General features: G+C 40.6%; 1 protein-coding gene across 1 annotated transcript in view; it reads right to left on the bottom strand.

Moving 5' to 3' along the window:
- MRPS5 (mitochondrial ribosomal protein S5) overlaps positions 1 to 20904 on the bottom strand; it is a 495636-nt gene extending 474732 nt beyond the window's left edge. Inside the window, exon 1 of the mRNA XM_069235057.1 lies at positions 20777 to 20904. Within this exon, the coding sequence (XP_069091158.1) occupies positions 20777 to 20852 (76 nt within the window). The 5' untranslated portion in view covers positions 20853 to 20904. The remainder of the gene's footprint in view (positions 1 to 20776) is intronic.
- Positions 20905 to 21171: the final 267 nt, after the last annotated feature.

Raw genomic sequence — 21171 nt, 5'->3', positions numbered from 1 at the left:
GAATTGCATCATAAGCCTCCTCAAGTGGGACACCCAGCTATCCTCAGCGATATGGAAACCCAAATGACTTCCTGGTTCTGGAGCTAAAAAAGGGCAGTTGATTATGCTCCAGAATGTAACGCTACCTTTCAGCATACTCGCCTCTAAAAGAGGCTCTGAAGCAGTGTCCCTTGAAACATTCTTCTGCCTTGCCAATTCCTGTTTGTACTGCTTAAAGCTGGTTTTAACAAGGGCAGAATCCTTGGGCCTAGAACTCAAAGTGTGCAGAAGTTTCTTTAAAGTTAGGAAGCATCCCCTGTCAAAACATTTTGGGGTCTTAGTTGTAGTCCTCTGTGCCCCTGATTTGAAAAGGCAGGATACCATGGTGGTGATCATCGTGAAGGCTTCCAAGATACCACAAAAACTAGACATAGCTGATCAACAGATACTAAATTCCATTTCACAGCATGAATAGAGTGTCCTAAAGAAGCTATCGGGGACAACCGGGGATCACCTAAATCTTCTCCCATTGTTGGTTGACCTTAAGGTACATGTTGCACCAGGCACTCGCGCCTGTAGGGGTAGATACCAGCATAATGATAAAGCCACTGGATTATGGTCACTAAAGGGGCTCGACTGAATTTCAACCTTTGTCACACAAGGAAAAAAAAAAAGGAGGCATAGAAACAAATTCAATAAAGGATTCATACACCCCCTCCCGGAATACGTAGGATTAATGACACTGTCTTTAGAGGCAGCAACCTTATCAAGAGATAATACTAAGTTGTGCTTGTTCATGATAACATTTAAGGCTGAGACTTGATTTGAATGTCCCATATGGAGTCCAGATAGGCCAATAAAATGAGTTAGAATCCTGCTCTCCCTGAGATCCCCACACAAATGAACATTAAAATGCCCTGCCAAAATAATGTTGCTTCTAGACCCTATTGATCAGTTAAGTTTTTTCATAAAAGAACCCAACAATTGAATATGACACAGATCTGCCTTGGAATTTTAAAAATTCAACAGTACCATGTTGGGAAAACCTGGCATAGAAAAAGATATAGTCTGAATGGTTGAGGATCCTGTAGGAAGGACCTCCAGCCTTCCCTTTAACGCCAAGGAGACAAAGACAATCAAGCCCTCTTTTGGTCTGCCCACACGGGATTCAATGGCAGGGATGAAAACGGTCTTGTACCCCTCAAGAAAATAACAGTTTGTAATAACCCAGGTTTCTTGTGGACAGATCACCCTAACTCGTCTGATAAAAACAGCCAGGCAGGATCCTCAAACTTGGGCACAAGCCCTGCAATGTTCCAACTAACAAGATCAGGCACCTATGGACTGGATGTTATGGAGACTTGAGTACATTGTCCTCATGGGACCCCTTCCTCTTTTGAATGGTATCTAAAATGTTTTTTTGAGAGCACAGACCACTGCCTACTCTTGCTAGAAGGTCAGTAAACACTTTCAACTGGCAAGATCAGCAGTTCACCATTTTATAGATGGTGTCGATGGTGCAAAAAACCCTTTCCTTATTCGCCTCTTTCCTTGCCTTTGATACCAAACTTTGGGGATGTAAATACAGTGTTGAATTCTCTCCTTTCGTGGCGTCAGAACAAGTATCTGGGCAGGAAGGAACTGTTGGTTAAAACAGAAATGTTGCCAAGAATGGTGTTCTCTAGGAGAGTGTTCAATGTCAGGGCCTTAGATTTAACAGAAAGATTTTTCGCTGCTGAGGGTCTCACAATCAATTTGAGTAAAGGCCCAGATTCTCATTCCAGAGTTATTTCATTTCCAGAACTACAAGATTACCCTAAAATGTGTGACGTGGAATGTGCAAAGACACATGAGAGTGTCACAGACTAGGTTAGACATCAGGGTGAAAAACAGCTACTCATTTCCATCAAAAAGCAGTTCAAGGCTGGGTCCTCAAGTGCCATTGCCAGGTGGGTATGCTGGGTCACACAGGAGGCAGGTAGGGACGCCGGCCTGTTTCCGGCTCACATAACCAGGGGGGCCATGGCATCAAAGGCTTTTTCGCTAGGAGCAATGCTGGAGGACAATTTGAATACAGCGGATAGGCCTTCTGATTCCACCTTCAGGAGGTTTTACTTCAAACTGGTGGTGGATGTAGCCTCTCTTGTGGTAAGTACGCTTTGAACTTGAATAATGCTTGTATTCAGTCTTGACAGAATAAAACAATTCCTAGCAATGGTAAATGGTTCAACTATATTAAGGACATAGAGGCTAGCATTATACCACCTGTGGTTGTGAAACCTTCCCTAATGTCAGGGTCATGTTGAAACTACTTATGAGATCACAAATTGAATAGATTTGAATGAATAGTTCCCAAGTAAGTAACATGTTTATGGGCCTTGGATTTTCTTTTGCTCCTTGTAAGAGGTCGAGACCCTTGATGGTGTTTCATTATTCTTTGTGCAATGGCAAAGTTCTCAATGATGCTTTATAATAATTGTGACTTTTATAGGGTTTTACAGCATTATCATGATAAACCTTCTTGTTTATCAAAAGAAATGATCAGAAGCTGGATTAAGGAAGGAAATATCAAGCTCCCAGCAGATGCTGCACAAAGAAAGAAGGAGCACAATAGACGGAAGACCTTCTTCAAGGAATACTACGGTTGTGATTGGTTGTGGTGTTGACTTTTCCCAGTGTTTTTGGGAGCTGTAGTTTTATACTTGTTACACAACACTGACAGAGAAGAAAATTCATGCATAATCCTTGCCTCCATGTCCTTAATAGAACATATACTTTCATTTACAACAGATACAAAAGGTTTCATACTCCCTTCATTATATTAGTTGTAGGGACAATGACACTAACAATATATTTGCATAGATGTATTTTATTGACTGCTTTTCCCACCTACAGATTGTATAGGTGATTCAGGCAAGCTAAACAATAACTTCCTTTTGTTAAGTTGCAGAGCAAAAACAGGAATATATGGATTAAATAGCATGTGATTGCTTGCAGCAAAGAATATTATATATATATATATATATATATATATATATATATATACACACACACACTTTTGCAATAAAGGAGTAAGATGTTTATTGCCAGCACTTTAATAAATTGACAAGAATGTTATGTATGAAAATACACTGATGATAATATAAAAAGCAAGTAGATGGTGCAATAAACTCCCAAATAATGTTTGAACAAGTGAACTTTGACCTAGGAAATTAAGTAACGCACTCCGGCTGTGAAACATTGAAAAGCATGGAAAAAGAGACCCTGTGACTTTAATGGCATGGTTTAAATGGAAGGCTAAACAGGAGGTTATTTTTTCCAATCAGGAGATACCTATGATTAAGGCTGAGAAGGACAGCCGAAACGCGTCAGGACATTTGAAAGAGAATGAATGAATCTGCTTCTGAGGAATGAAATAATTTTTTGCCATTGTGATCAGAAAATGAACATTAAAGTACCTCACTTTCATTGTGAGCCAGAGCATGGCGCTTTTCTCTGTGTGGATATTTTTGGATTGTGTTTGCGAGGGTGCTCCGGTCCCTGCGCGCCAGCCGCCCTGTTTGGATTGGGCTCTGTGACACAGAGAATAGAGGTGGTATATATATATATATATATATATATATATATATATATATATATATATATAGTATTTATATAGCGCTTACTACCCCTGACGAGGCGTTGAAGCGCTTTTGGGTGCTTTTACAGTTGTCACCAGTGTTTATGTGCGTTACTGGATTGTTTTATTGGATGAACTCCCATCTTAGGAGTCACAGTTTTTCTTCTAAACACTATGGACATTTTAGGTCTTTATACATGCTATCATGGTTTAGTGTCATTTATGTGGCTGTTAAATAAATGGCAAAACGCAGAATGCATAATCCTTGCTTACTGTCTGTATTAGAACTAAACTTTCTTGTCCACAAATGCTAGAAACTTTTCGATTAGCAGACCAAAAAGAAAGAAGGGAAGGATGGTTTGGAGGAAAAATTAAAGGGTGGGTGGTGGGGGAGGGGTCAGCGGTCCTACCCAGCCATAACAGGCCCAAACACGAAACTTGTAATGGGAAGTAGCCCTAAGCCTCTCCATTCTTCACTTCCATACAGATGCCTTGAAAGGAGATCTTAAGAGGTTCGGTGGGGTACACTTTGTACCGTATAGTAAGGATGTATAGGTATGTTAAATATGTCAATTAGGTGTAGCAGTTTCATCAAGTTAAAAAGGTGAGAATAGGCACTTTACCAGTGGTTAGCAGGGGTAAGGTGCACAGAGTTCTACAGTCAGCAAAAATAGTCAAGTCAAAATCTGGGGGTACACCACGGAAAAAACAGATCATTTCCAACAAAGGGTATTTTTCTGCATTTATTTCAGTCACAATTGTTTTGCATCCAATAACCCTACTGTCCGTCAGGAATTGAATCGGAGTCACTGTGGCTTTCATATATATTGCGTTGCACTGGATTGGTCGCCATTTACAGGTCATCTTCATTAGTCTGTTACTTGCCACAGTCATCACCATTTGAGAAAAAAGCTCTTGTGAACAGAACCCCCAAAGCAAAACACTGAGCACACTAGTTTCCCTTTTCCCCAAGAAGGTTGACTTTCTCAGTCACAATTACCATAAAAAGATAGTTGACCCCCTTAACATCCTGTATTTCACAAGCCTCAAATCCATGCCTGAAGCCGTGCTACTCCTCCTCGGTTGGGAAGGCTGACATACCCAAACTGTGGGAAGGAAGTCTCGGACTCTGAGTAATGAAGATTACTGGTAAGTAATTGGGGCACTATCCTTAGTCTGTCTTCCTCGCCACATTCATCATTATGAGCTGAAACCAAAGCCTAAGTCGGATTCATGACCCTATAACAAAAGTAACACATACAAAATTCAAATAACAACATAAAGATATGATGAAATTAAACACTTTCGGATTTCTTACACTTAATATGTTGCTGCACATATTAGTGTTCTGAAACTGCACTTAACACTGAAGAAGCAAATACTGTATAAGTTCTGTCTCCCAGCTGGAACTAACAGAGGTCCATAAATGTATGAGGCTGTATTACAACCCTCCTGAATTGATGCAGCCTTGAATAATTCCAAATATGCAGACATACTCCATGTTGATTGTTGGATCTGGCCCTTTTTGCAGGGTCATCCCCAAACTTTTTGCCTCCTTACTCCCATTTTTCTGACCTGTTTTTGTTGGCTTTAGGGCTCTTTGCACTTTACCACTGCTAACCAGTGCTAAAGTGCATATGCTCTTTGTGTAAATTGTATTAATGATTGGTTTATCCATGACTGACGTATCTAATTTACGAGTAAGTCCTTAGGAAAGTGCACTAGAGGTGCCCAGGGCCTGTAAATCGGATGCTACTTGTGGGCCTGCAGCACTGATTGTGCCACCCATGTGAGTAGCCCTGTAAAGATGTCTCAGACTTTCCACTGCAGTGTTTGTGTGCGCGCAGTTTTAAACTGCCAATTCAGCCTGGCAAGTGTACCCACTTGCCAAGCCCAAACCTTTCCTTTTACTACATGTAAGTCACCCCTAAGGTAGTCCTTAGGTAGCTCAAAGGGCAGGGTGCTGTGCCTTTAAAAAGCAGGACATGTACTGGTGTGTTTTACATTTCCCGGCAAAGGAATGCTGTAAAGTGTGTTTTTCCCTATTGCAAAGCCTATCTCTCCAATAGGTTAACATGGGGGAGTGCATTTAAATATCTTTTAAGTGCACTTTCCCATTGGGAGCAGATAGAGAATTTAAAAGTACATCTTCTGGTAGAGTTGATTTTTAGACTGTCTGTTTGAAAAGGCCCCTTATAGAAACTGGGCATGTCCTTGCTTAACCATTCTGTGCCTCTGCCTGTCTGTGGAATACACATCTGGGTCAGACTGTCAGTTGGGCTGTTTGTGAATTCCATCTAGACAGTGACACAAAGGGAGCTGGGGTGTAGCCGACATATCCTGATGAGTCTCCTGGGTTCGAGTGGGAAGGGAGGAGCTGACACTTATACCTGAAAGAGCAGTGCCTGTCCTCATACAATGCAGTCTCCAACCCCCTGGTGTGTGTCTGGGGCCAAGCCTGGGCAAGGCAGGATCTTGTGAACAACAGAGACTTTCCTTTGAAGTTTGCCTACTTCAAAAGGCAGAAAGGAGTATAAGTAATGGACCCATATGTTACTTCTGGATCAAGAGGATATCTGCAAAGGAGAAGAGCTGAAGAGCTGGAGGAGGAGTACTGTCCCTTTGCCTGCAAGTGCGCTTTGCTGAGTTGGCCTACAGTTGCTGCTTCTGCCTGAGAGAGGACAAAGACTGGACTTTGCTGTGTTTTGCTGCTTGGGAAGTGTCTCCAAGGTCTTAGACTGAGCTTGCCCTCTGCTCTGAATTCTCAGGGCCATCAAAGACTTCCTCTGCCAACACCTGGGCTCTCTTGCTGAGACTCCTACCCTGCCAAGTTGTGCCTAATCCAGTCCCTGGGCCCTTGAAAAGAAAAGCTGGTGGAACCAAGATTAAAATCCACGCATATGAGCCGTGAGTGAAAAAAAAAAAAAAACCTGCATGGCGGCTGCCAAAATAGACATTACCCACACAATGCGGCTCTTCACCACCGTGCACCAGAATTTCGCATGCATCATTGCTGGACGTCAAAACTACAGTGAACCTGCGGGACCAGAGGCTGCCTGTCAGGAAATCAACGCATCGCTCTTCTGCGGGAGAGAAAAACAACGCATCGCCTACCCAACCAGAAAAGAAACGATGCACAGCCTCACTTGCGAATAAGGAATCGATGCATCGCTGACTTTTCCGACGCACGCGCTCGCCCTTGTGGCTTTATTTTTTAAGGAAACCAGTTACTTTGTGTAAAAACAATGCATCTATTGATTTCTATGGATTAATACTCTTTTTAATTTAAAAAGTCATAACTTTGCTCGTGTATGTTGGATCTTTATCATCATTTTGGTATTGTTTGATTTAGATAAATATTGGGTATTTTTCTAAACTGGTGTTGTGTCCCTTTTGTGGTGTTGTCACTATTACCGTGTGTGGTGGTACAAATACTTTACTCATTACGTTTGAGATAAGCCTGACTGCTTGTGCCAAGCTACCAAGGGGGGAGCAGGGGTAAACCTAGGTGTGCATCTCCCTTACCCTGACTATAGTGAGGGTCCTTGCTTGGACAGAGTGCAAAATGAATGCCTACCAGATACCCCATTTCTAACACTGATCATCCCTGAATCTGATTTACCACATCTCTACCCTGAGATTCATAAGCTGGCACAATTGCATGCTTGATCCATCTACTCATAATATAGTTAAAAGTTTTTCAACCTTTCCCAACCTTACTGAATTTCACAAATAGGTTATCCATCTTTCTGAAGGCCTCTATTCTCACCAAATAAATGAGGAGAGCTGCTTTTACATCTAACATGTGTAACAAACATTTCTCACCTGTCTGAGGATCTGGAGGTAAGACTGGAGCCACTTCCCTGGACTGGTGAAAAAAGAAAGGGACCTTTGGTATGAACTCATGGCTAAGTCTCAATACCCGAGAATATTTCCATAAAACGTTCAGATTTTAAGAATGACCCCAATAACCCTATACTCCTGCCAGAAGAAATGGCTATTGTGAATACCACAGTTAGGGTAAAGAATCTGCAGTAACCTTCTCCAGTGGATCAAAATGATAATCCTGTAGCACTCTTAAAACCAGAGTTAGATCCCATAAATGTTAAGATCACACATCAATCTCTTGGGAGGAAAAATAACTTAATCTCAATACCAATGGCTCCAGTTGGTCCACACGAGGACTCCTGAATGCTCTCACCACTGAACACCTTGCACTAAGAGTAGAAGTAGCAAATCCCAAAAGACATCCTCTCTTAGGAAACCCACTCTCATGGGGCCCACTGAGAAAGACTCGAAACCTCTCTCCCCACACCACATCTGAACATTTCTTTAAAGCGGAGAATCGGCCGTTAGAGCAAATGGGCATCTGGAGTGTTGAATCACGTACACTACTCCAAAGGAACACCCCTTAAAAAATAGGTATACCCTCCCACAAGCTAAGTCTGAAGATGCATTCACACTAACATGTTGAAAAGCAGGTGATATCCTGCTAGATAAGGATCTGAGATTACCCAATGAGGCTAGATCCCTAGCTGTAACAAGAGGGGATACCAAGGGCGCCTCTCCCAACCTGGACGTACCATTAGGACTAGAGCCCTGTCCTCTATGATCTTCTGGAGTTCCCTTGAAATTACTGGGATGGGGTAGGAACACACACTGCAAGCCTGTTGGCCACCTGAATTACATGGCATTCAATTTCCATGCCACTTGTCAGGGAATAATTGTGCAGAAACTTGGGAGAAGGACATTCTCTCTTGAGGCAAATATCTACTGCTGGATACTCAAACTACTTCTGCAACTGGCAGACCACCTCATTAATCGAAGATACTGAGTTCATCAAAGAAAACACCTTGCTTAATTTGTCCGCTGCTCAATTCTCCTTACCTGGATGGTAAACTACTCTTCTGGAACTCAGATTGGACTCTGCCCAGGGGAAAACGCTTGAGCTAGAAAGTTGAGACTCTACACTCTGCAGCCTCCTGATGGTTTACATATCCCAGCATGACCCTGTTGTCGGTCTTGATCTGTACGAGATAAACTAACAGCTGGGGAGAAAACTCTCTAAAGGCCAGATGGAAAGCCTCAAGCTGTCTCCAATTAGAATAACTGGCGGAGTACTGTACTGTCCATCTCTAATTATTTAACCAATATATAATTAGAAGAACTGGCTGTCTGTTGCACTGTCCATCGCTAATTATTTACCCAAGGTAAGGTCCCTCTTGATCTAATCAAAGTTTTTAGTTCCACAAACCTGCTTTCTTAAATAACCTTTAAGGTTATAAAAGGGTCTCCACCCACAAATCTTCGTGGAATGCTTCATAATTGGGCCCTAACCCTATGACTGACTCTGCTCGACCAGTGATATGGAATTTCTTGAATATTGTAGGGATGAAAGGAAATGGAATAAAACTATCTAGGATGTTACCATGTACATAGTTATTTATTAGTGATCATTCTGATTAAATTCAAGAAGTACTGTAGTACTAAGTGGTGGGACATGAGGGTAGTAATGGGCTCTATGTCCACTATTTTGGTCTACATGTTACAGCCATATAATTTGCTTATTTTGGTGAAAATTATATAATTGTGTCAAATGGCAGGCACACACTGAGCATTCAAATTCAAATTTGCAGGAGGACACATTTGTCATCTGTTTAAAGGAGGATAGAAAAATAAAATCACCAGAGCACTTCATTTTTTTTGTGATGATCATCTGTGAAGCACTGCAAATGTGTTGACACCTGACACACTAGTGGATGTGGCAGTGAAAAAAGTGCATACTCAATTGTACAGACACAGACAACTGATGACAAAACTGAGATTAAATGCCAATATATACGTGTCTGTTGTAGTCAGAGTTACCCCTAACTCGGAGTATATACTAGCCACCATAGGGTGTGTGGTGGGACAGGCTCAGCAGTCACACACTGTGTGACAGCATAAAACTGAGCACAACTGAGGAGTGTAAACAAAACGTTTATGGCCTATGGTCGTCTTTTTAGAAGGAATAATTTGGCCATCAGAAATAAAGTAACGTTTCAAAGATTCCTGAATCACTTACTTTGTCAATAGCTTCAGTGGGTGGTCTAAGCCATTATGCTATTGCGCCCCTATGTCTTACCATAAGGCACAGTAGTCTTGCTGTTTGAGGCATCCACCTTCCACTGTGCAGCTCATGTGTGGTGACGATGTTAGACATTTCACGTCATGCCGATCTGCCCATGATCAGGAATACCACTCTATGCAATATCAGTGTCATTACTTGGGAAATAGGCCTGATTAGCCATAACTTACTTTTAATACTGCCTCCTATCAAAAAAGATAAAGTCAATGAACACGCACACAAAGAAATGCCCTTTTATTATGTATCCTTTTGTGAACAGGTTAATGCGCATGGGGCTGTATATTTTATGTGAACCTGACCATTGTGAAAATGGGGCTGTATTCCCTCACCTCCTGTGGACTAGCAGTCTAGAGTTGCCCTCAAAACCAGTTTGCTGGCATCACTCGTGACCATCTTTGATGGTCTTATATGAAACATAAGACCCCTACCTATATTCTCCTCATTCCTCCGCACCTGAACAATGACTAGCATACCTTGCTCAAATCCTCTAATCTAGGTATCCAATGTGCGCATAAATTACTTATCATGGGGTACATAAACTAACGTGTTCAAGGAATGACTGCAAGAGTAGACCTAATGAGTGCCTACAGTCTCAACCATTGTCTTGCTGGAGGAATCTCTTGTTCAAGTAAATCCAGAACGTCTGCTTTTAGCTTCCGTCTTCTCTCCATGGGTAGGAACACCTGTCCTACATCTGTTCTAAAGTGTGCTCCAACAAAGTGTATGCCCGGTGTGGAAGCTAGGCAAGACTTGCTGTGATTTAGTAAAAGTCAATAATCTTGTACCGTGTTACACACCTCTTAAACTTGCAAAATAACCTTAGAGAGAGAAGTAGTAGAAATGATCAAATCATTAACATAAGGAAATACTTGAACTTGTGTCTTATGGTGCTGGTACTTTAGTGAGTACTCTAGGTGAAGAGGAAAGGCCAAAGGAAAGTACCCTGAATTGGTAGTGTTGGACCTTCAAACAAAATCAGAGAATCCTCTGTGACCTACGATGAATAGGTATGTGGAGATAAGCATCCAATAAATCCAGAGATGCTAGAAAATCTCTGTGATTGATGACTGCCAGGATCTACTGCAGAGACATCTTGAATTTTACATGTGGAATGTAAGAATTCACACTCTGGAGATCGAGGACCAGTGTAAATTGCCTAACAGATTTCTCCACCAAAAAAGTACTGGAAAAAAGTATTGAATACACTCCCTTGCCTCTTTGGTAAGCAGGTACATGCACAACTGCTTCCTTCAAGAGTAGTTTTTAAACTTCCTCCAGTACAGCATGCCTTTTTACTGGACATGGTGGAAAAGGAATGGCAAAAAACAAAATATGACAGTAGGGTGCTGAAAACAATTTGGAATGCCTCCTTTATTAATTACAGCATCAATTTATCTAATAGTGTATTTTTCCAAACTACCACAAAATGAAATATCTGACCTTCCTATAGAGAGTTGTTCCTGTTTATATAGTAAGTCTTGAGCTGGATTACTAAACTGTTAAGACTTGTATTAATTTGGTGCTGGGATACCCCAGCAGCACCCTATTATGATCCCGGCCCTCCACAAATACTGCCACATGAGGATAGGGGATTAACATGTGCTTTACTTCTTGGTCCTAATGGAGCACAGGAAACATGTAGCTTCTTTGCCAGCATCCAGGTAACTTATTTCAGGACCCTCAGCTGGTCGTTCCAATCATTGGAATTCCCAGCATGTGTTGCATGCTGGGAATTCCTCAAGTACAACACATCCACACCCTTGACATAAACATAGTACATTCAAAACATAAAATCTTACATAAATACATGCAATAATTTATTTTGAAGATACATACTCCTCTAGCTACAAGTATAACTTTCAAACACTACAATGACTGAGATTCACGGATCTTGTTTGAATTGCTAATTACATAACATAATCATGCAAATATTATGGAATTCTACGAGCACTTGGATTAACCTCTCATATTTGAATTCCATGACCAATATCCGGTGTCTGATTACAGTTCTCTCCTTTGTTTTATTACTATTCAATAATTCTTCACCATTCATGAGTAAGAAGCTGCTACACCTCTCATGGTCAACTTCAACTTTCCTTTCCTCCCCTTTGTTACTTGTACTGTGGAGGGCTACTCTCCTTTTATTCCACCATTCATCCTTCCCCAACACAACATAGAAGTCATTGACTTTCTTCACTTTGTACAGAATTTGGTAAGACCTCCTTCCACATGCCCAGATCTTATTTTCACCAAATCTCCTTTTTTTATGCCACATTTCAAACTAACCTTCTAGATAGGTGTTTCCACCTCACCTTTACCGTCAAATAATGCAGACATCCAAGCAGGATTCACTTTTGTGCTGCCTTCCTTCCTCCCATTACCTCAAAAGGTATCTTGTCCTTCACACCATTTTTCGTAGTGAAATAAGCTCATACTAAATCGTTCACCATTATGCACACATTCTTTCGCTGCTTAATGCCATTTGAAAAACGCCTTTCACCATCCGATTACATCTTTCAACTATTCCATTTGCCTGTAGATTATATAAAGAGGTGCGAGAGTGACATATCCCACATGGTTTTAGAAATTTCTCCATCTCAATTGTAACCAATTGTGTCCCATTATCTGTAATCAATCTTACAGGACAGCCTTCCTCAAGAGAGACTTCTTACATTGCTTTAATAGTGTTTACAGTAGTGAGTTACCTCACGAACTTGACAATCAACTACTTTGAGTGAATATCCACCATCACTAGTGCACATTTCAAATCAGACCCAACCCCACCTAATGGACCAATAAAGTCCATGCATCTGCTATGTCAAGCTTTTCCAGGGTGTGGTATTTCTTGTATTATATTGTGTTTCCCCACTTTCAACCTTTTTTTCACCTTCCTTACAGTACAATCTATAAATCTTTCTACCCAATCATTCACATCTCTATTGATACCAGGCCACCAACATTTTCCTTCAATCTTCTTTTGGTTAGGGTTTGGCCTATGTATCCTTCATGTGCCAATTTTAAGCAATTTATGTCTTACACCATCAGGAGGAACAAACCTGTCTTCCTTCACAACAATGTCTTTTGTACTCAACAATTGACAATTCTTCTAACACCTTTATAAACGGTCTAATATGAACACTCACTGTACTTGTTCTTCTCCCTCCTCCTATGATCATTTTAATTACCCCCTTTATTGCTGCATCATCTTCTATACTCTTACGCCATTCTTCTTGTGATACTATGCCTTGGGTACATTCTACTACATCATCAACACTCACCACTGCTCCTTTCTCACGCTTTTTAACATGTTCCTTGTCTACTTCTTGCCAATCTTGTGGTTGACAGGATAGACAGTCTGCCTGGACATTACACCATCCTGGAATATATTCAACTGTAAACTGGTATTCTTGTAGCTGTTCTGCTAGTCTAGCTAACCGTGCAGACACTTTGCCTACACCTCAGGGCAATAACACCCTTAATAACAGTTTAAGTCCTAAAATGCTCAATACCCCACGCTGCAGCAAGAGTCTCTTTTTCAAATACAGAATAATTTATTTCTGTCTTAGTCAGTGATAGTGAAGCAAATGCTACTGTTTTTTCCTTCCCAAATTGTACTTGTGTTATTATCGCCCCAAACCAATTGCACTTCCATCAACCGTAACAACAGTTTTTGAATTCACATCGAATGGTACCAATACTTTTGCTTCACACGTATGCTCTTTTTTGTCTTGAAATGTGATTTCTTGTTTTTCTTCCCACTGAAAATTCTGTCCACTGTGCAAAAGTTTCCTTAGACTTTCTGTTTTGTCTACAAAGTTCTTTATAAATTTCAAATAATATTCAATAAGTCCCAGAGACGACCTTAATTGATCATTGTCTTGGGAGAAGGAGTCTTTCTGATTGCTTCCAGCAAACTTTTCTTTGGTTTAACCCCTTGTTCCGATGATGTATAACCTAAGTATGCAATCTAATTGATGAAAAAATATACATTTCTCTTTCCTTAATGTAAGACCAGCTCTCTTGGTTTTGTCCAGTACACACTTTAAGGTGCTGTTATGGTTCTCCATTGTGTCGCCAAAAACTAAAATGTCATCCTGAAAAAAGATAACATTACTTACATCTTTAAATTCCTTGCTCATCATCCTCTGAAATACTCCCGCAGCGGAGGCAAGAACAAATGGCATCCTTGTGAACTAGAGGCCCTTTCCATTGTAATGACTGCTGCAAGTTCTTTGGAATCATTATGTAATTTAATTTGGTGGTAAGCACGCCTAAGGTCTAATTCAGAGAAATACTTCCCCCCCTTTTAACAATAAGACTAATTCTTTTATTGTTAGGCAATGGATAGCTATCTACTAAAATATTCTGGTTGAGTGAATGAAGGTCAAGACAAAATCTCAATCTACTGTCTGCTTTTCCTGTAATCACTACTGGAGAGATCCACCTAGATGTTTCAATCTGTTCAGTTATACATTCCCGTATCATGTTTCTAGTCATTTTTTTGACTTCCTGGCATGCCGAGATAGGTACCTTCCTCACCTTGTCTGGAATGGGAACTGCATCATTTCTCACCAAATTCTTATGTATATATCCCTTCAGTTCTCCTAATCTATTAGTAAAGACTTTCTAGTTTTCCTCTAAAATATTTTCAAATGTCATGTCTTCTACTAACATAACTCGATTTAGTGCCCTTCGGTATACATTAATGTGCAAGTCGTATTGGTGATGGCAGCCTACAATTCTTGGACCACTAACCGCTACATAAACTTTTCCCTCTATCCGTCTTTTGTGGAATTCAATTTTTGTTAACATGTAACAAATTATGTCTATCTTTTTTCCATGGTAACTGCCTGGATTAATGTCTTTTGGTAGGAGACGTACATTAGGCCATTCTTGTCAGAACATTTCTTCGGGTATTATGGTATACAGTGTCCCTGAATCTACCGTTAACTGAACACTCTTCCCCCTCACTGTAAAGGTGGCTGTTGGTCTGTGTGGTCTGACTGAATAATTATTTCCTTCCATCTTTTTATCTACTGACAAAACTATCTGTTCCTTCTTCACATGCTAAATACTTTTCATGGACAACTCCTACTCTAGACTTGGATCGAGTTTTACACATGCATGCAAAATGCCCCCTTCTCACACATTTCTTGCATTCTTTTCCTAAAGCAAAACATGTCTTGGACTCCGTGTTATGAAATTTGCTTCCACACCTAGTGCACGCCTTATTATTAGATTTGCCAGTATTGCTGTACACACTTTTGTTATTATGCTTATACATTCCCTTAGCACTAGCCAAAACATCACTATCATATTTGACTACACTATTAACATCAGTTCCAGCTTAATTTCCTTTGCCCTTCCTTTTCATTTCCCTCTTGCAATATTCATAATGTTCCCACTATCTTCATTATTTCAGTAGCATTTTTTAACATCCTGTTCTTTGCTGCCCACACCCTTTCTTGCATTTTCTTGCTTCAACACTGTACAATCAATTGGTCGCATATTAATTAATCAGTCGTAGTTCCAAATTGGCATTGAATATACAGTTCTCGTAATCTTGAAACAAACTCATCTATACTTTCTCCTATTCCTTGTGGCTGGGTATACAACTGGTGCTTCGTCATAAGAATATTAACCTCCTTTGCAAATCTTTTCATTGCTTCTTTGTATACATCTGACACTTGTTGCCCATCCTGCTCTACCACCACAGGCAAATATTTGAATATATGTTGTCCTTCCTGTCCCAAAGTGCCGAGAAGGATTACTTTCTTTCTTACAGGTCGTAAATTTTGGCCATTTAATGCCACAAAATAATTTTCAAACATGTCCACCCACGCTTCCCATGAAATAGATGGATTACCTGACTGGGTAAGGAATAAAGGTGGTGGTACTATTCCTTGGCTATTTGCCATCATAAAGATTATTAATATAAATGTCTTAAGATTTATTTATTTTTTAAATACAATTATGTTATTTTACACAATAGTCGTAAATGTTGCTGTTAATGCTTTACTTTGTGCTTATTACTTGGCTTATTTATTTTCCCCGAGATATTGTGCATTGTTGTCTGGATTTATGAGCGTGATTGTCGCTGATGGACAAAACCTGAAAAATATCTTGTGAACTCAAGTGGTTTCTCCGCAGTTCATTATAAATTGTGTTCCCAACTTCAAAATATGGCCTCCAGACGTTGATATAGGTCTTGTTTTTATGTGAAATAGAGCCTGCTGTGATGCAACTTGGCTGCGCATATGTTTTCATAGTCAATCACGCTTGTTTCTCTAGGATGAAATGCTGGCTCATGCTTTGTAAGTGTTTGCGTGCCAATGCGTACCTTTGCTAATGTGCCCTATTACTGATATTAATTATCTGTTGTCAGAAACACATTCCATACCTTTAAACAAACATGGGCTGTTTTCCAATGGTCCTGCAATTGTTATTATGAAAGAAATCTAGGGAAGGAGTGTTTATTGACCTCTTTCCATTCAATCTCCATCACTTTCTTAATGGAGGTATGTAAAGGGAGCGTATTTGGATAGTCAAAAAAGAATGTCTCATTTCCCTCTTGATTCTGGGAATGCCAATTTTTCTCTGATGAGCAGAAGGACCTCCTTTAATTCCTGTCCCTCTACATATCTCCCTCTGTCATACTCTTCTCCCCCTTCTGGATCATCTTTCACTCAGGTCTCCATACCAGGGCTTTTTGTGGAACGAGGCATGTATTATTCTTTAGAAGCAGCACCCATCACTGCCTGGATCATCTGCTTTATGGCTGCCACAGTTGGTACTTTAATAGATTCCTCTGCAGCTTCCTTGATGTTATAGGTCTTCTGCTTTGCCTTTCCTGGCATCTCCATTTTATCTTACTACACAAAGGCAAGATAAAGAAGCACCTCACACTACTTTATAGTTGGTAAGAATCGGCTATGAAATGCTAACCCATGTGTCACTACTTCCTAGCAACTATAAATCATGTCCATAATGTGTGCACTCCACTGGAGGGAGACTTCACAGTAGCAAGGAACTTCAGCAACTCATGCTGTCGGTTAAGAGACACTCCAGATTGTCATTTGTTAATTAACAATGAGTCCAATCAACAGAACATAATATTTCCATCATACTGAGCCCACTAGAGCAAGGCCTCGTGATAACCACCTGCAAAACGCACCCAGTTGGAATTTTAAAAAGCTGTGGAGTCTGCTCAAGCAGGACATCAAATATATAGGAAGATTAAAATTAGCTGCAGCTATATTATAAAACTTATATCTTGCCTGGTAAGTGCTGGAAATGGAACAAGTCTACTTCTTGACTCCACAAATTGGGGGTCAAGGTGAGGGAGGAGAAAGGGGGTGGAGTCGCAAGGGCTGAAGCTTGAAAAGCATACATTTATTTTTTTTAATCTGCTGCAAAGAAATTGGCAACAAGAACATATGTGACACCAAATTTGTTCTAGATTACTTAACTGGCCAGAAAGAGGGTGCATTTTAAAATATATTACAGCATTAAAAGACCTGCTGCAAAGATTATTGTGTATTTCCAACGTTGAAGGGATTAAATAGTGGTAAGCTAGTTCTAGTGGTTAACAACGATCTGACATCCTGCACTGGGATGAGTATTGTTTTAAAAAAACACAAAATTAGTATATGCCATTTAAAACAATATTTGTGTAATTTCTCATACAGACTGATAAATCTTGCATTATTACAGTGTAAACATCTCTTATAGGAAGTTGAACAAAGTCAAAAACTGCCTCAAATAGTTTCTACTATCTACTTGCTAAGTGATAACAAGCTGCAAGCCTTTGTTTCCTTCCACTGTACTGGCCTCTAGGTATTAGACTCCAGATGGCTTCCAGTCTGGATAATACTTGAACAAAAGGCGGGCTGATGACCCTTGGGCCTTAAATCAGGCCTCTGTTTCGGGCCTAGATGGAAGTTAAAATACAAAAGACCTCTTTCTGCTTGCAGGTTGCTGCCCCAAACAGAATGCACGCAATGTGCGGGTGCAGCTGATATATGTCACTGTGTCGGTAAATGATACCAGGACAAATTCAGCAAGTTTTCCTGGGTCGGCCAGATTTCAGATCCGGCCCAGAAACAGCTGCTGGAAACAGGATCCAGCAGGATACCACTAGTTTCCAGCACTGTACCTGAAAGTTGCTTGGGGATCTCACACTCAACACAGAAACTAAACAAGCATTGGCAAAGCCATTAGGTCTCACCTTCATAGTACAAGTGATAAGCTGCTCTCTTTGCCAGTCTTTCACTGTATTACATGTGTGTGTGTGTGTGTGCGCACGTGTTGTTGTATGTGCTCCTGCTTCCACTATATGTGCTTTTGTTGCTGCAGTCTGTGCACTTGTGGTCTGCATTTAGTGATGCAATTGTTAATAGTATGTATTTGTGTGTGCTATGTTGCCTTTTCCTTGGTGGTCACTGGATGTTTAATGTGCTTTGAGTGAGGAAGGTGTACACAAAAGTGTCATCTGGAGTATTTATTTCTGACACATCAGTTCAATGACACAATGGTTTTGTGTTTGTATGCGCTGGGGATGAAGCAGAGAAAGGGAGGGCAGGACAGAAGAGTGCAGGAGAGTGACAGAGTTGCTGAACGCCCAGTTTCTCTTGCAATCTTTTCTCTTAGCAAGATTGCCGCAAAGGTCACACAAAGGAGTAGTGGTGAAGCTAGTAGGTACTGGATAGTAAACAGGGCTGTGACTGGGTCATAGAAACCTTCAGATTCATTGCGCAGATGGGGGGCACTGCCTGCCACAGACACAGTGATATGAACTCTTCCAGTGCGTGAAGTTTCAGGGCTGCAATTACACACTGCTTCCTCTCACGGAATGCCGTTTTTTATTTATTTTTTAAACAAAGGAACGAATTTCGGTCGGACAGAAACCAGCACAATTTGCCAGTATTTTCTCGAAAACAAAATACTAGGATGAAAAAAAAAGTTATTGTCTGTGTGACTTAGAGTGGAAAAGGAGCATGTCACAGTTTCAGAACACACAGAAAATGATGAACAATGTGAGGCTGTGCAGTGCCCCCCGTACTTTGTTCGTGTATTCACTTCGCTGGGGCTCTTTTGTGGTTAATAAGCGCAGCACACTAGGATTGGCTAAGGGATAAGTAAAAGAAACAAAGAAAAGGAATGACGCAGCCACCATTGACTGCATCATAACTCCGAAAAATAGTACCTGAAATCTTGCACGGGCAGCAGAAGACCAGCGGAGGGTCACCAATTTACTATGCTAAAGATGTGGGTGGGTCCTGAGCAATATCTTTTAGAAATCAAGGATGTGAGGGAATGGTCTCTCATAACTCGTTTTCGCTTGGGGATCATTAGAAGTAATTTGTGTTTCCCCCTAGGTCAGTATGGGGAGAAATGTATTAGACCCTGCCCCTGTGATGGGGTATCCCATCAGACTTTGATCCATTTTACACTGTTCTGTGTCTTCTATGCTCCATTTAGAACCCGATTCCTACTACCGCTCCTTAGGCCCAAAGGTTTTGTGCAATATCGTCCGGCTTTCATGTGGCTGCAAATGGCCTCAGATGTACTGGTATGGAAGGGCCTGGGATCATTTCTGAAGGGAGCTACTACTTGGCGCAAAAATTTAGAATGTTTAGAATGATCTTATTTATTTTTCTTCAGTTTTTTTATTTTATTATTATTTTTATTTTATTATTTTTCTATATAAATATATATATATATATATATATATATATATATATACATGTTTTTATGATGGGTGGTTTTATTATACATGGTTTTTATTGGTATTCTTATAATGTTTTGATGATTATGTGTTGTAATGGATGAATTTTTTTATACCGAATAAAGCTTCTTCTTCTTCACTTCGCTGAGGCTCTTTTGTGGTTAATAAGCGCAGCACACTAGGATTGGCTAAGGGATAAGTAAAAGAAACGAAGAAAAGGAATGACGCAGCCAGCATTGACTGCATCATAACTCCGAAATATAGTACCTGAAATCTTGCACGGGCAGCAGAAGACCAGCGGAGGGTCACCAATCAAATAGGTAATTAATCTGTACTTGTTCCATGGGCCAGCAACAGACGTGACGCATAGTAAGCACTACCCAACAAGAATGCATCAAAGAAGAGTGACAATGATGGAAACGAATGGAAAGCTACGGGTGGGTTCCAAGTCACTTATTGGCTACAAGAGTCGCCAGTGGGAGCACACACGCAGGCTCGACCTAAAAACTGGATGTTAAGGGATCTTGCTCCCTTTTTAATGCTATCTGGGAAGAAGCTGAAGTCTGCCATCCGGGGAGGAAGGCAAACTAGTGAGCTCAATGTTGGGCTTATTTGGAACTCCTTTCCCCAGGAACTGTTGCTCATATGGCAATGACTATGGCGAGGAGGACGGATGAGAAGGGAATACCTGACTGCACAAACTGAAGGCCAGTCATAGTAAGAGGGAACAACACCATCCTAAATCAAAGGACGAAAAGCAGACCCTTTAGAAAAGAAAAAGGATAGCGCCACTTTGAAGTGCACTGCACATGGTGCGTAGAGAAAGGATAACAAAAAGGAGTACACAGGCACAGGTCTAAACATTGTGACAGGTTTATTCCAATTTACGACACATTACAATATTGCCAAGAGCCTTACGTATGTTCGCCCCGTCAGTCTAACAAGATACGTAAGGCGAAGTGTATTTCAATGGGAGAAGCCTGATTTTATTCTCTCAGTGACCCATCAACTTCTCAATTACAACTTCACATCTTAGGGGAGTAAGGAGTTCGGTTGGTGTCAGAAAAAACTGACAAACTTTTATTGCAGAAAGCGAAGGGCATGCCTCAACCAAAAGTGCACCGTAAAATCCCCAGACGTGCATGTCGTTGCTATATTGTCAATGCAAATAGCAGCAGTAACCTTGGGCTGCCATATACAAGGTAAGCAATCTGACGCGCGGCACGCATTATAACGAATTGGAAAAGGCGCAATAACAACAACAACAACAAAACCACATAAAAAAAAAATCATGCAGTGAGAGGAAAAATTCATAATACTTCACCTTTCAACACCGTACTGAGGACACGAGAACTCCATCTGGTCGCCGCCATGCCTGTGCGTGGAATGCAAAGTAACATAGGATGTTCAAAAGAAAAGTGATTACAGCGTCGCCATGTTTTTGAGGGTATTTTGTATCAACATTGAAACGCGGCTCTATGTCAAGTTCCGATCATGGCAGCGGCCATATTGTAGTAGTCAATATCATTGAAGCATTCAACTGTGTTGTGATAATAATACTATTAATGAAAAAATATTTCATTATTGTTTCCGAAAGTAAGGACCATTTGCTAATACGCGTATAGCTGGAATAAAATAATATTATATTGGCAATCTTATGCAGGAGTAAGGAAGAAGTATGTAGCTTAATGTAGTTAATGCACAGTTTCTTGGAATGTT

Source organism: Pleurodeles waltl, chromosome 5, assembly GCF_031143425.1.
Source record: "Pleurodeles waltl isolate 20211129_DDA chromosome 5, aPleWal1.hap1.20221129, whole genome shotgun sequence".
In the NCBI taxonomy this organism is placed as follows: Eukaryota; Metazoa; Chordata; class Amphibia; order Caudata; family Salamandridae; genus Pleurodeles; species Pleurodeles waltl.
This window is presented reverse-complemented; position numbering and strand designations above follow the sequence as displayed.